At 41.9% G+C, this 14,947-nt stretch overlaps 1 protein-coding gene across 9 annotated transcripts in view; it reads left to right on the top strand.

The window, feature by feature from the left end:
• Positions 1–14,717, top strand: part of LOC137103871 (netrin receptor UNC5D-like) — a 131,938-nt gene extending 117,221 nt beyond the window's left edge. For 6 of the 9 annotated variants that reach the window (XM_067484608.1, XM_067484607.1, XM_067484606.1 and 3 more), the window contains 6 exons: positions 279–450; positions 3,686–3,916; positions 7,378–7,527; positions 9,008–9,172; positions 9,395–9,573; positions 12,886–14,717. In XM_067484608.1, the coding sequence (XP_067340709.1) occupies positions 279–450; positions 3,686–3,916; positions 7,378–7,527; positions 9,008–9,172; positions 9,395–9,573; positions 12,886–13,084 (1,096 nt within the window). In that variant the 3' untranslated portion in view covers positions 13,085–14,717. Of the gene's footprint in view, positions 1–278; positions 451–3,685; positions 3,917–7,377; positions 7,528–7,702; positions 8,987–9,007; positions 9,173–9,394; positions 9,574–12,885 lie in introns of those variants that run through there. The other 3 variants (XR_010911611.1, XM_067484605.1, XM_067484609.1) reach the window with 3 other exon arrangements.
• The last annotated feature ends 230 nt before the right edge of the window (positions 14,718–14,947 follow it).

Raw genomic sequence — 14,947 nt, 5'->3', positions numbered from 1 at the left:
CATTAGTCTTGGTGCTTTAATCTTCCTCTATCTGTGTGTCTGTGTGTCATCTAGTCAGGGATTGATTCATTATGAGTGTCCTAGAATTTGAGTTTACTCTGTTCACAGGCAAGGGGTCGCACTCTGCTATCTGAATGCTTGTTAACGGTTTGATTCATTAGCAGCGTGATTCATGCTGTCGTGCTCATCTTACTTCTCAAACTCAATGATTTGCGGTTTGAGACTCAAAAAGGAAGAGATTTTTCTTTTTACTATGACCTTTACCCCTGTGTGTGCAGCACTGTGTCCGAGGACGAGCCAGAGATCTTTTTGAGCCCTGCTGTCACATACGGACCACCAGGCCTTGATCTGTCCTGTCCCATAGCCATGACCATAGCCCATTGTGCAGAGGTTGCTTCAGACAATTGGACCATTCGTCTGAAGAGACAAATGCAGGACAACAAGTGGGAGGTGAGCGGTTTCACTTAAACTTATACTGTAGTTAACAGATTAATTTTATTTTTTTTTCAAAGCATAAGTGCAATATCTTAACAAGTGCAAAAACTTTCACTAGTGCCAGGAATACCAATATGATCTGATAAACCGTTACGACTTTCATGAAAATTTTCATCCTGCAGTGTAGTCATGCAAGTACAGAGGCGATTTCAGGGCTGCCAGCTCAAATTTGTCATTCTGCATAAAATTCCGCCTTTCAAGCTCTACCTCACACTGTCATACATCCAAAAGAAATGTCACACTAAATGCAAATGGAAGTTATTAGTCATTGAAACACTCATTTCTTTTCCAGAGTGAGCACAATAGTGTTTTAAAGTATTTTATATTGCAGCTATTCACACCAGTCAAACACAACGAGAGACAGAGAGAGAGAGAGAATATATTTTTCAACAAATCTCACAAAAGTTGGAACAGGGTGATTTTTACCATCGCGTAGCATCGCCTCTTCTTTTAACAACTGTCTGTAAACATCTGGAAAGTGAGGAGATCAGTTGCTGGAGTTTCAGGAAATGAATGTTGTCCCATTTTTGTCTCATGCAGGATTCTAGCTGCTAAACAGTTGCAGTATTTTATGTTTTATAGTGCCACACATGTTTTGTATTGGTGAAAGGTCTGAACTGCAGGCCAGTTCAGCACCTGGACTCTTCTTCTGTGAAGCCATGCTGTTGTGATGGTTGCTGTATGTGGTTTAGCATTGTCTTATAATGCGAGACCTTGTCTGGAGGGGATCATATGTTGCTCCAAAACCTCTATGTAACTTTTCAGCATCGATGGCGGTCACGGCATCCATGTTTTCCAAAAAGAATTTCATATTTTGAGTCCTCTGACCTCAGAACAGTTTTCCGTTTTGCCAGACCATTTTCAGAGCATTTTAAATGAGCTTTGACCCGGGGAACAGGTTGAAGTTTCTGGTTCGTGTTCACATCTGGCTTCTTCTTTGCATGATACAGCTTTAACTAACATTTGGGGATGTCACAGTGAACTGTCCAGTTGAGAATCATGCCTGTCTTTTGAACTAGATACATGTGATCTAGGGGAGGGGGTTTGCTGTGGCAACCCTGAACTCACGGGATAAGCAGAAGAACTTCCAGCCTTTTGTTTCCCCTGTTCCAACTTTTTTGAAATGTGTTCAAAATCACAGTTTCAACATCTGATATGTTGTTCATGTTCTATTGTGAATGAAATATGGGTTCATGAGATTTGCAAATCATTGCTTTCTGTGTTTATTTAATTTTACACATCGTCCCAAATTTTGGGGAATTGGGGTCAAGGCAGATGGCCGCCACCCCCCCAAGACCCTGGTTCTGCTTGAGGTTTCTTCCATGAAAGAGATTTTTTCCTCTCTACTGTTGCCTAGGGCTTGCTCCAGGGGCGAATTGTTGGGTTTTCTCTAAACATTATAGTCTTGACTTTATTCTGTAAAGTGCCTTGAGATGACTTTGTGAGTTGCGTTTCATTGTATCTATCTAAGTGTTCTGAAACTTAAAATTACAAACGCACAGACAGATTACAGTAAAAACTTCTAAAAGGGTAAAGTACCTACTCCAGTCTGATGCCTCAGTCTGAAGTCAAAAATAGATCATAGCTTGGAAGGGTGCTTTTTAAACGATTTAAGAATTTATTCCTCTAAATGCATTATAGTGTAATCTTTGTGATTGCTGCTGTGAATACTTTTCCCACCTCTTGTTCCTTGAGTAACATAACACCTCTGAGAAGTCCTTCAACCCTGCCCTGTAGTACTTTGCAGTCTCACAGAGGACTTGTGAAGACATCTGACTTCAATCCAAACACCCTCTCTCCATTTTCTTTCGCCTTCGAGCTAGAGTAGACATATCTAAGATGCTCTTTTAATGTTTAACTAACCTCATCAAAAGGCTTTGGAGACCTTATCAAAGCAGCGTGACCCCGGAGCCACCAAGTGTTTGTGACCTTGGTAGGCTTGTGGCTCCCTCCCTGCCTGGTCCTTTTACTTTCTGTGACATTTACACAGATGTAATTTGCCAGCAGTCATGTTGCACAAAAGGAAGCTATCAAAAGACCCATCACCGATGGGAGCTGTATGCCATCGGAAAAGGGGAGCACAGTGGCTGGAGTGAGTGGAGGAGGTAGAGGCAGAACGAAAGACACTGACAGGACCAGGGGAAGGAAGAGTTGATGTTCTCCAAGAAAATGCAACGTCGTGACCTGTCTCTGTCGCGGTGAAATAATGAGCCCTTTGTCTTGGCAAAGATGCTTACTCAAATTCTAATCTGTGGAATTAGTGATCTAGAGGGAGATGGCGGTCTCTCTCTCTGCCCCCCTCCGTCTTCCTGTCTTTCTCCTATTCGCTCTCTATCTGCCTCTCAGTGCCATTCCCATTAAAGCTTGCACTTTTGTACTGCCTGAGTTTGACTCCATCATTTCTCCCCGACTGCCTGGCGGGGATGAGCTATGTCGCGGAGATCCTTCATGTCTGCTGCAGCGCTAATGGGGCGGGTTTACGAAGCTGTGGGCTACTAAATTACCCTGCATTGCTTCATATGCCTCAGCCCTGGACATATGCAGAGCGAATCTGAAGGCCGCGCGTATGTTTCAAAGGTGATTTCAGGAGGGTTGAACACTAGATGAGGAGCAATTGGCCACCGGATACACCAATAATATTTTTTGTCACCGTTACTTTTCTGTTTAGTGGGATTTGTCATTATTCATTTGGCCCTTGTTCAGCTTTGCACAGTTTCTGTGTATAGGGGAACATTTTAAGTTCACTGTCTGTGAAGTGTCTTAATAATCTCTCTAACACTACAGTCAGTCTCAGAATGTAAAATGCTGGATCCATGGTGCTCGTGATATTTACCTGTGTGTTTTCTACAGTTGACAATTGGCAATTACTGATGTGCATTTAACCTTATAACACAGGCTGAATGACGTCCAGTTTTCAGCTTGATGGTTATATTAAAGCCTTTTACTCCTTCTGTAACCAAATTCTTGGCTGTAATTGAAATGTTAATAATTTTAAATCAGCAAGCTTAGCTCCACTGTGCATAGCTGGGTGCTGAATCCTCCAAACCAAATATCAAAAACCATCCACAAGGCAGTTTTCCAAAAATACTGTATGTTCTCATTATTACCGCTAAAATCAACTATTTCCAGCCCAGTATATGTTTTTAATTAATTAAATCCAGCCTCTCTTGTTGTGTCCCTCCGTCCAAAGGAAGTGATGTCAGTGGATGAGGAGAGCACATCCTGCTACTGTCTGCTGGAGGCCCAGAGGTGCCATGTGTTGCTGGAGCATCCGGGCTCGTACGCCCTGGTGGGGGAGCCGCTGAACCAGGAGGCAGGCAAGCGGCTGAGGTTGGCTGTGTTTGGCAGCACGGACCCCAGCAACTCTCTGGGTTTCACCCTCAGGGTTTACTGTGTGGACGACACGCCCCACGCATTTCAGGTACGAGGGAAGAAAGACGGTACTGAGTGTCCTAGGAAGGAGTCCTAAAACTACAAAATCAGTTTTACTTTTGCCCAAAATCTATAGTTTTTTTTTTCATTGGTTTTAATTAAAAACCTGAGATGAAGATAAAGTTAAAAATATTTTTCACATTTCACTTTCGTCTAATTTCATCAGCAAGTGCCCCACTCATGTTTTTTAAGCTTTTATATTTCTTCAAAATGCAAGTTGCTAACAAGGGGCTAAATGAGCTTAAAGAGAACCTTATGGAACTTCATCTACTTACTAATCCAGCGTTACAGCTTTACTGAGTTTATACTCACAGTCATGCGACTGTGTTGTCATTCATTTATAGCCCAACAATAGCTTTTTATCTCTTGTGATCGTATATAAGCTCTAAAAAAAAAAAAAAAAGGAAGAAATTATGTTCATCTGTGAAGATTATCTTGCTGAACATGCTGGTATCATAAACTTACTGTCATTTTCCACAATAATCCAAAAGCCAAGGGGAGAATCTCATTGACTATTTATCAGGAATGAGTCAATGTGTTTTTATTTTAAATGTGCGAACATTTTCTTCCTTTGGTACTTTGACCTTAGGTCATGAGTTGACCTTAGGTCATGAGTCATTAAAATATTGTACATCATAAGAGAAAAGGCAGAACAATCACACATGTAGTAAAATAAACATGACAATAAAAGTTCAGGGTGTTTACTGTGGTGTAGATAGTGTACAGCGCTACCTCGAACTAGCCCAAGTGGTATAATTGGCAGAGTTGCATGCTCACAATGACGACGTGCTGACGTGTAGCTGTTAATAATTACTGTTGGCACCGTCGTACAGTAGCTTGTAGTGCTAACATGTAATTACTTGCTAATCAGGACAAAATGTCACCAAAGCCAGTGGGTTACATTGTTGGAGAAGCACGAATTTCGTGCTAAGCGGCCTTGTTGTATGACATGTTTATTTGGATAAACGATAAAAGAAATTCGAATTGCTTGGTTCTGTTGGTGCTGTTCTTGTAAGAATTCCTCTGCCTGCTAAGTAACATTACCACTGGGAGATGCTTGATGACTGGGAAACAAAGAGGGACTTTTAATTACAAAGACAACAGATGCTCCAAGGTTGCTTCTGTGCCCTTTCTTTGCGTAATTTAATTTGTGCTCTGTTAATTAAATGTGTTTCAGCATTGCGTTCCACTTAACAATTATTCGAACACATTAAGATGAGACCCATTCGGATCACTAGCATCGCTGTGCTCTTAGTGGTGCTTTCTGCAGTGTGGGCTCGCTCGACAACACAAACACGTTTCCTTTTTTCGGAAAAAAAGGTTTTTCGCAGACAAAATAAATAAATAAACAAAACGTACATAGTTTTTTGCGAGACTCATGTGTTTGCCATCTTAATTAAACACAGCTTTTCTTTAGTAGTTGTCCTGTACAACAACTAGCTCCATTCAGTGTAGAATGAACAAAGAGAAATTGAATGTAGGTGACAAGAGCCAATTCACCTCGCCTCTCCATCAGTCAGACATGGTTATTTGTTCATTTGTTCTTTTTTTGTTGGCTTTTGTTTGTGCTTCATATGACAATTAATTTCCCCTGTGAGCTTGAAGAGGGAATCGATCGGGTTGGAGACGGCCTGCACGCTTTGCATTTCCCTTGTCCCTGTGCTCTGTGACTGAGAGGGAAAGCACCAAGCATGTAGGACTCACGCCCCCATGCATTCCCAGCATTCAGGAAATATAGCATAGCATCACTTGCACACATAAATTATTGTTCACCATACATCTGGAAAAATAGGAAAAAAAAATACTATAATACTGACAAAAAACAGTATTGCGTTTTGTCTTTGTGTACAGCCAATTTGTGTGACAAACAACTGGGCTGCTCTGTTTCAGTGGATCCACTCTGTGTCTGGTAAAGGTGCTGTTTGCGGCAGTGACTATGGGGGGCTGCTATTGAACTTCTAGGGCCAAATCACCCATTGGTTGCGTGTTGAAAGCTTTAAGGTACACAGTGCACTACCTCAGGTTTATTTTTTAGTCAGTTTTTTTATGGTCGCAGCTTTTTTCTAAATGTGGAAAGAACTCGTTGCAGATAAAAATCTAAGTTCTGGAGTTTGCAAGCAGCACATGCATCACATAAAACCCAATAGCGCATTGTGTTTTGTCTCACTCTGGGTGTTCATCTGTGTTCATTTCTTCTCTTTTTGTGGGTTTCTCGTACTGAACTCTTTCGGATCTTTGAACAAAATCCAACATAAAACAACGACAAAACCTGAGCAAACAAAAATGCAACTTTTAAATTGTATTTATTGAAGCATAACTGTCATGTGAGGCTGTTAGGAAAGTATTTTGCAATTATAGTGAAAAAAGAAGTTGGCTAGTATTTTAAAATGAGTTCAAGTGCACAGCAACAACTAAAGGAAATCACTACGGTTCCAAGGAAAATATCTGAAAGACACAGGCGACGTGAAAACCACTGCTAACCCAGAAGAATATTAGGCTTTTCTGATTCTTCAAGGAGAATCCTCTCCAGACCGATGAGTCAAAAGTTTGAACTGTTGGAAGACAGGGGTCCTGTTACATCTCGTGAAAACAAAATGCTCAAGCACGGTGGTGGTAGTGTGTTTGTGGGGATCGGCTCGTTTGTTGTGTCAGGGCCAGGACGCCATGCCAAAGACGGCACTGTATGAATTCTGCTTTCTACCAGAGAATCTTGGAGCAGAGTTCATCAGTGTCGACCTCAGAATGGCTCCGATATAAATGTGTAAAGGAGTTGGGTGCAGACCTGAAGTAGCTATTACCTTCAAGAGGCAGTTACTTGTTCAAACAGGTGGTTTAGGTAGTTGATTTTTGCTTTAATAAAATACAATTATCCCGTAAAACTTGCGTCGTTGCTCAAGTTGCCTTTATTTAATAATTTTGTTTGAAGGTCTGAAACTTTTAGATACATGCAAAAGAAAAAAAGGAAATGAGGAGGAGGTTGAATTTTTTTTTTTTTTAATAGCACTGCCAAACATTATTAGATAACGTGAAAAATGCAAGTTTTTGTTATTTCTGTTAATTGTTTGATTTATAAAGAATTTCCTGAAACAAACCCAAACAGTCATCAAATAATCATCACAATTATGATGCTCAAAATTAGTTATATTTGCCCTTTTGTGTAAAAAAAGGATTTAAATCAACTGATTGTCATATACGTTAGCTAACTGTTTCAGGCTTAAGTAGTTAAATAAACCATCACATTTGGCTACATTTATGTGTTTCTTGTGTCTGGAAATACATTCTTAATTCCAATTTATCAAAAAATGGTTGTTGTTGTTGTTGACTTGAAAACCTTATACCTAGGCCCCGGCTCCGTATGGTGAGCCTTTCAACCATGTAACATCCTGCATCTTTTTTGTACTTTCCAAACCCACACCCAAAAATACAATCACTCACGCCTTCCCGTTTTAGGAGGTGGCAGTGGGTGAGCGCAGCAGGGGCGGGCGGCTGCTGGAGGAGCCTAAAATGATGCTGTTCAGGGGGAACACATTCAGCCTCCAGGTGTCCATCCAGGACATCCCACAGTTACTCTGGAGCATCAAGCCTTTCACCACCTGCCAGGTAGGCGGTTTCAAGCTGTGAGTTTGTTTCATTAAATGCAAAGGAAAGTAACAAAGTTTACTATGTGGGCATATCGGGTCTAATTTCACCTGAGCTCTGCTTTGTCGGGGTCACAGAACTGGGGAAGAAGCTGTGCACCTTCATCTTCTCAGCTTCCTCTGTTCTGCCATTACAGCTCATCTCAGCCTTTTTCTTACTTGGTCACATCAAAGCCAAAGGACAGCAGCCAAGGACACAGCAGGAGTTCACTGAGGCTACCTATCTCACCGACACACATGCCCTTACAACATTAATTATGACTGGCGCACACACACACACACACACACACACACACACACACACACACACACACACACACACACACACACACACACACACACACACACAAAGACACATCTCATTGTTATCTTCCTAGGAGTCTATACGCCACATTCTGCTCAGCCATGTGATGTTTATCCCACCAGTTACATCCTATTAGCACAATTAGCCCACAGTGCGGCCTCCAGAATACCAACAAGGCTTTCTAGGAGAAAGAGGAGCCACTATGTGAGGGTCCTACAGAGAAGATGACTATGGGCTTTCACTCAGACACTACTCTTGCCTGAGGGAGGTTTTTACGAGTAGCCATCCCCTTGCCTGATGGATCTGAAGAGAGACATGATTCATCCACAAAGCAGTGTTTTTGACCTGTTCTCACTGTGCCACTGTCTGGGTCACACAGTAGTTAGTAAGGAAGTTGAAATTGGCCTTTTAGATTGTGTTCGCTCCAAAGCTCTGTTGGTTTTTCAGCTGCCACACTGTGCAATACAGTGGGTAAAATAAGACATCCTCTCTCCTAATTCCATAATCCCATTATATAGGTCCCGATCTAACAGATTAGCACTTAAAAGCTTCACATTAGGAGTGTTTGGAATATGTAATAAAGCAACAAAGTGGATTCAAAAAAGTCAGGATGTAACGTTCTAGACTTTGAGTATGATTTAATGTCATTACACAGAATTTTCTTACTCATAATGTGGGCTTAGCTCTGTAATATTTATGGAGCTAATGATTCCATGTAAGGCTAGCTGCACTGTAGGGTGTAATGCAACAGTAATATCAAGTAACTTAATTGTTTTTCCCAAGCAGCGGTGAGTAAAATAACATCTAATATATTCAATCTTGGCACTAATGACTCCAGCTCTTTCACATAGTTAACAGGATACATTTTCATCCCGAGGGCTCTAAGGCCTGCTGGTGTTCTTTGTGATGGGTAAACTGCTTGATTAGGTAACGTCATTGATCGGCTGGAGAGGCCACTCGTTCGGTCTTAATTAATCATGTAAACAGGAAAGTGGGTGGCAAAGCAGGATTCAAATAATGAATGTCTTAAGCGGGGGTTTAATGAGTTTGTTGTCTCCTCTGCCTAATCCTTTCATCGTTCTCCCCGCCCGCCCGCCCGCCCGCCCGCCCTCCGTCTCGCCGCCCCCGGGGTCTGCAGGAGTTCTCCTTTTTTCAGGTGTGGGCCAGCAACCAGCATCCTCTGCAGTGTGCCTTCTCTTTGGAGCGATACAGCCACTCTTTGTCTCAGCTGTCCTGCAAGATCAGCGTCCGACAGGTCAAAGGCGAGGAGCAAATACTCCAGGTGTACACGTCTGTTGTGGAGGTGAGTAGCCCTCGTAAAAGGAGACGGCGTGCTTGTGAAATGGTTCTTTTATGACACTGAATAACTCGTGATTCAAGAGCTTGCTTAATGAGCCTTTCAGCAGGGCTCCTCATGTATAGATTGCAAATTGCCTTGTCCTTGTCTTCATATTAAGGTGCTGGGATTTTGAGCTGCATTATCAAGACCACAGTGACATTTCTCTTTGTTCTTTCTTGCTGCTAGAAGGAAAAGGGTGTGGTTCCCTTTTTCACTCAGTCGGACTGTACCATCAGCTCTCAGACAGGGTCAAGGGCCTTTAAAATCCCCCTGTCCATCCGTCAGCGGATCAGCGCCACCTTCGACACCGCTAATGCCAAGGGGAAGGACTGGCAGCTTTTGGCTCAAAAGCTTCATATTGACAGGTATAGACCCTCTTGAGAGTCTACTTCATGATTACATCACGATGTTAGCTGCAGGCAGAACAAAGGAAAATTGGAGGCCAACATGAATCACCTCAGGCTACATCACCTACTGAAAATGTCATCCTGCTGTGTTGTTGGGTGCCAAAACCAAAGGAGTAATGGCTCCAACTTAGAGTTTTATCGCATACTAACTGCTGCTACCAGTAAAACAACCAAAAAAAAAAATCAAAGATAACTGCAGTTAAACATGATCAGACGATCAGGCTATAACTATTGAAACCTTAAATAATGTTAATAGACATAAATTTCATTTCTACCTTACTCATATATTATCATCACTTCTCAACAGTTACATCCTACAATAGTATTTGTACTTCAAGGCATTTCAAAAATAAACCATGGATGAAACACTGATGAAACATCAAGAAAGTTGGAAGTAAGGTCAAGATGAACAGAATCCGTGAGACACAGAAATCCCATAACAAGGATGTGGTTTTCTTGTTGCAATATTTTGTCACTTGCAGTCAGGACAGTGGATGGTCACGTGTATCCCCACAGTGCACTAGCGCATGCGCCCTGCTGCCTTTTAATTGGAGAAGCATTTCATAAAGTGTAAAGACGCTTTGGACAAAACAAATCATCTCAATCAATCATATCAATGTATAAATGAACAGGGAGTTCTCAGTGCAGTTGCACCAAGAGCTGGCGTTGCTCTCCTGAATATCATCTCCCTTTGTCTGTGTACGTGGAAGACAGAAAGAGAGGCAGGCAAAGCAAATTTCAAGGTCAGGAAAGGGTTGGAGCACCGGTCGCATAATTGCACGTTGTTTCATCGACTTTGTCATAAGTGTTCCATGATCCATTTAATGTCACGTTGTACTATATCGCTAATATCTGTCTCCAAAGAACTAATTAGTCTGTAGTGTGTAGAAGTACTCATACTGGTGCATACTGGCCCAATCCAAGCACTGCCATTATGTCATATTTACATGGCAGCCATTTTCCTCTGACATCACACTTAAGGCGGGAAGTCTTAGTAAACGTAGGGAAACCTTTATTTTTTTTTCAAAAATAATTTCCCTGCTTTCCCTAGGAGCTCCAGCTGCATGCTTGTGTCTGGGTCCTCTTCAGAATGTCAGATTGTTGTCTTGCCCAGATTTAAACGAGATTAAAAGCTACAAGCGGAAGGCCCGCTAAGCTTTGAACGCTTAGTTTTCGTGTCTGTCAATATGTATTCCGGTGAGTATAAAGTCACATAACGTTACTGACTTAACCGGAATATTTTTGAGGTCGGGTTGAAGAGCGAGGGGGTCGACGTTACATTAGCTCAATTACATCCTGTGGGTTTTACTTCCAGGCCTATTAGACAACAGGAGTGTTATCGAATGTGTTGTTTTACTTTACCCTCGGGATTTTCACTATCCAGTCTCTGAACACTGCAATACAATGCAATTCTGTTTATAAACTCAATTGTCTCCAGCCCGACTGTTAAATTACGAGGCGACAAACTTTCGAGGCAGCAATAAGTCACGTGTTCCAGTAAATGTATTTGCTCTAGCTTTCTCCTTATAGGAAAGGTGGCTGTAAGTTTAGGCACCCTGAATCCTGCAACCTTTAGCTGCCACTGCTGAGTCATTTGTGTGTTACACAAGCTTCGACTCATGAATCAGCCGCTATGTTTTGTTCATTTCATCTTGAATAACTGAATAATGGTCACGCGGTGTAAATGCTGCATGTTCTGGTCTCACCACTATGTAAACAGTCTTCCCACTTTGAATACTATTTTTAATCTAGGATTTAGGCACCGTGTCAGCTCTAATCTTCCATCACCATGCAGCCTTCAGTAACACGCCACACTGCTGATTTCATTATAGATCTAGAAACACATGCACAGAGAGAATGGAAGTAAGTAAGAAAGAGAGAGAGGGAGAGGGACTTTAGCACAGTCAGAATAACCGAAGAGAAGATGCAGTGTTTTGCAGAAACCTGAAGGAAGGTCTCAGACTGCTGACAGGCCAGCCTCTGGCAGGAAAATGTGTTCATGTTAGCACTCCTCATTAGCTGCATCTTTGCATGTGCTTCGTCCCCCAGCCCTCGCTGAACTCCCCGGAGGCTGTGCCAGGTCAGTATTTGCGTAGGCTGCAGAGGATTTTACTTGTTTGGTGATGGAGTGATCTGTATTTGTTCAAGACAAGTCAATAATCGAGTGCTTATAGCCATGAAGGCTCTTAGATCTGTGCGGCTGTCTCCGTCAAGCACTTGAGGGAAGAAAGAACTGAAAGAGACTATTCTGTCTGTCTTGCCAGTTGGAGAAACATTAGAGAGGGAAAGTTACCTAGGAAGCTGTTACAGAAACTATGTGATTAAGGAATTTCACTTAAACACAGTCTGAAAACGGTCTGTGACTGAGAAATGGAAGAGGATTTCAGAGCTATTTCAGCCCAGACGAATGCACCGAGAAGCATGTAATGGGAATGTCTCTACCTAGTTAAGCTGATTTTTGTAATTATTTCTCTGAATGTGTGGGAACATTATCACACTGAGGGTAAGAATGTGGATGAGTGAGGAAAAGGGGAAAAGTAGCAGGCAACAAAGAAAATCCCTTTGTGACCAAACAGTGCCCTCTGTTGGATAAGTGTTGGAACAGCTGCAAAGGAGCAAATCAATGCAAATGAAGTTGCATGGAGCTTGTTTTCTCATACAATGAACTACTATTACTATGATGGTTGATCTTTGCTTGTTACTCACTGATGACATTATTTTAAAGACATTTACTATTAAAATACCATGTTGTCCAACTGCCCTTCCAATCAAATACGCTCTGTTTTACTCATTGTTTCCCGATTTGAATGTTTAGTCTTTGCTGTGCAGAATGTTAGGTTATTACCATAATTTTGATGTTGCAAAGACCCAATCAGCAGCTTATGCAACCTCCAGTGCAGTTCTCTGGGTGCAATGTGTATGCAGCAGAACTACTTCAAAGTTACATTTTTTATTTTTTTTTTGCATATTTACATAACTATTTAGGTTACATTTTATTATTAGACATAAAAGACCAGATTTACATGTCCTTTAATAAAATTATGGTTCGTGTTTGTTTGTTTGTTGTTGTTTTTTGTATGGAAACAACATTTAGTTGGAACGTTTATCACAGTAATCACAGTATTTCTCTATGGAAGTGTTATTCAGCTGAATTGTTAAGTAATACTTCCTAAAACTAGCTATCCTGCAAGTAATACTAGCTATTTGCACTGAATCTTATTTATATGTGTTTGATTCTGTCATAAACAATGCACTTTCCCTCTTTTATAGGAACCTCTGCTACTTTGCATGTCAGGAGAGCCCATCGTCCATCATTCTGAGTCTGTGGGAAGCTCAGCACCAGGACTTGGCGGACCTGGACTCTCTGGCCAGTGCCCTAGAGGAAATCAGCAAGATCCAGTCCTCCAGGATCGCTATTCTTGATTGCAGCAGAGAAGAGCAGGACTCTGAATTCACCAGCCTTGGGTAGGGCAGGTCTACAGCTGATCGACTCGTGATGAACAGTCACTGCATGAACTCTGATGAGCAGGTGTACTCGAAAATCTATGGTGAGGAGGAGGCAACGCAATCAGGACATCAAGGGAATCTCAGTTTTGGACTGTTACTAAAGGAACACCTCTGCTAGACCCAATGGCGCTTACAGACAGGGAGTTATCACGAAACAACTGAGAGTGAGCGTTTGTGTTATTGAGGGCAATCGACAAACACATTTTGGAAAGAGATAGAAGTATTCCACATTGGTTTTTGATTGATAAATGTCACCTCCTGACACCTCTGAGATTCAATAACCTCTATTCAAGGATTGTGGATGTGTGTGTGAAGAGGACTCTCCCCATGCGATGGAGCGTGTTTTAGACAACCTGCCGATCACGCCCGGTGTCGTGACCTTCCCAGGATCGGATGCGCTGGCTCTCTTGCCCTCAAACGATCTTCTGGGCTGTCAAAATGTTTAGTGTAACGTCATCATGCTGTCAGTCATTTTCAAAATCTAATGCTCTTTTTTTTTCTTCTTTTTTTTTTTTAAATCTTGTCTGCACTGTGTTTCTGATGTTACTTACTTGGAGTTGAATGGCGAAACCAAAAGCAAAGAATATTGGATATTAAATCTGTCAGAACATCTTGTTATTAGTTTAGGGGCAGAGACACTGACAGGGGTTGTCCACACTGATTAGTAGTTAAAAGGACCTGATGATGCGTAAACGCTTAAAATAGCAAAGGCTGAATGAGAGGACTTCTAAATCCTTAAACATGAATCACATGGAAAACAATGATTTAAACAAACACCCACATGTACACACTGCAGAACATTTTCAACCACATCAGCAGAACATGCTGTCAGAACGTAGGCTGCAGAGGAGAATAACTCACCTGGCTGATGTGTGCTGCATCTGGCAATGCAGTCATTTCATACCAGACAGACGCTGGAAACATTACACACATTGGAAGTTGTTGGCGGAGGTGAAATTAGGCCTCCACTGGCCTAATTTCTCCACATTGTTTTAATTCACTTTTTGACGTTCGGCTTGTGGCTTGAGTGGAGCTCCCCCCCTTTTTTCCCCCCCATGATTTCCTGGATCATCAGACAGCTGGACATCAATATTTGGAAACACTTAAGGAACGCTCACTCCCTCTCCTTTGTTTTATCATCACAGGCAGAACCCGCAGCCACTTGAAGAAAGACCCTGACCAGGAAGATGCCCACATTCAGTCGCTGCACCTCCCCTTAAACTTAATAAAGTGACTTTGTGTTGAACTTGTGTTGGTTTTCTCTTTTCATCTACTTACTGTAGTAAATTCAATCCTCTAAAGCCCTGACATCTCACATACCGTACAGCGGAGAAAACAGCTGCAGTAAATCTTCACAAACTGTATTCAGCAAAGAGATGAAACAGAGACCCATACAATGTCCAATGTTCAGACAGATGCAAAGGAGCCGTGGAAGCCAATTACCATGTTGATCTAGTGTTGTGTAGCTGTTTGAACAGCACCAAATGAGAAGTTAGAGGACTTAGGTAGAACTAGTTCTCCATAAGGTAAGACCCACACTTCTGTCTATTACACCTGACAGTCTACTGGGTCTATTACCCCTCCTCCCCCCCAACATTGATTTAAAACTATACAGTGCATTTAGATGTGCACGCCTTTATTTGAAGAATAAATCCTCAAAGAAATCGTAAAAAGAGTTTGCCAGCGCCCCAGCGTTGGCCTGTGTTCTTCAGCCTTGAAAAAAGTGCTGCTCTTTCTTCTCAGAAGTACTCGAAAGGCATTTTTCAACATCAGGTGACGAGAACAAGCTAAACAACAGGGGGTAAACAGCTTCAATAGGTTAAAC

Source organism: Channa argus, chromosome 18 (genome assembly GCF_033026475.1).
Source record: "Channa argus isolate prfri chromosome 18, Channa argus male v1.0, whole genome shotgun sequence".
Taxonomy (NCBI): Eukaryota; Metazoa; Chordata; class Actinopteri; order Anabantiformes; family Channidae; genus Channa; species Channa argus.
Note: the sequence above shows the minus strand (reverse complement) of the source record. Positions and strands in the feature narration are given on the sequence as shown.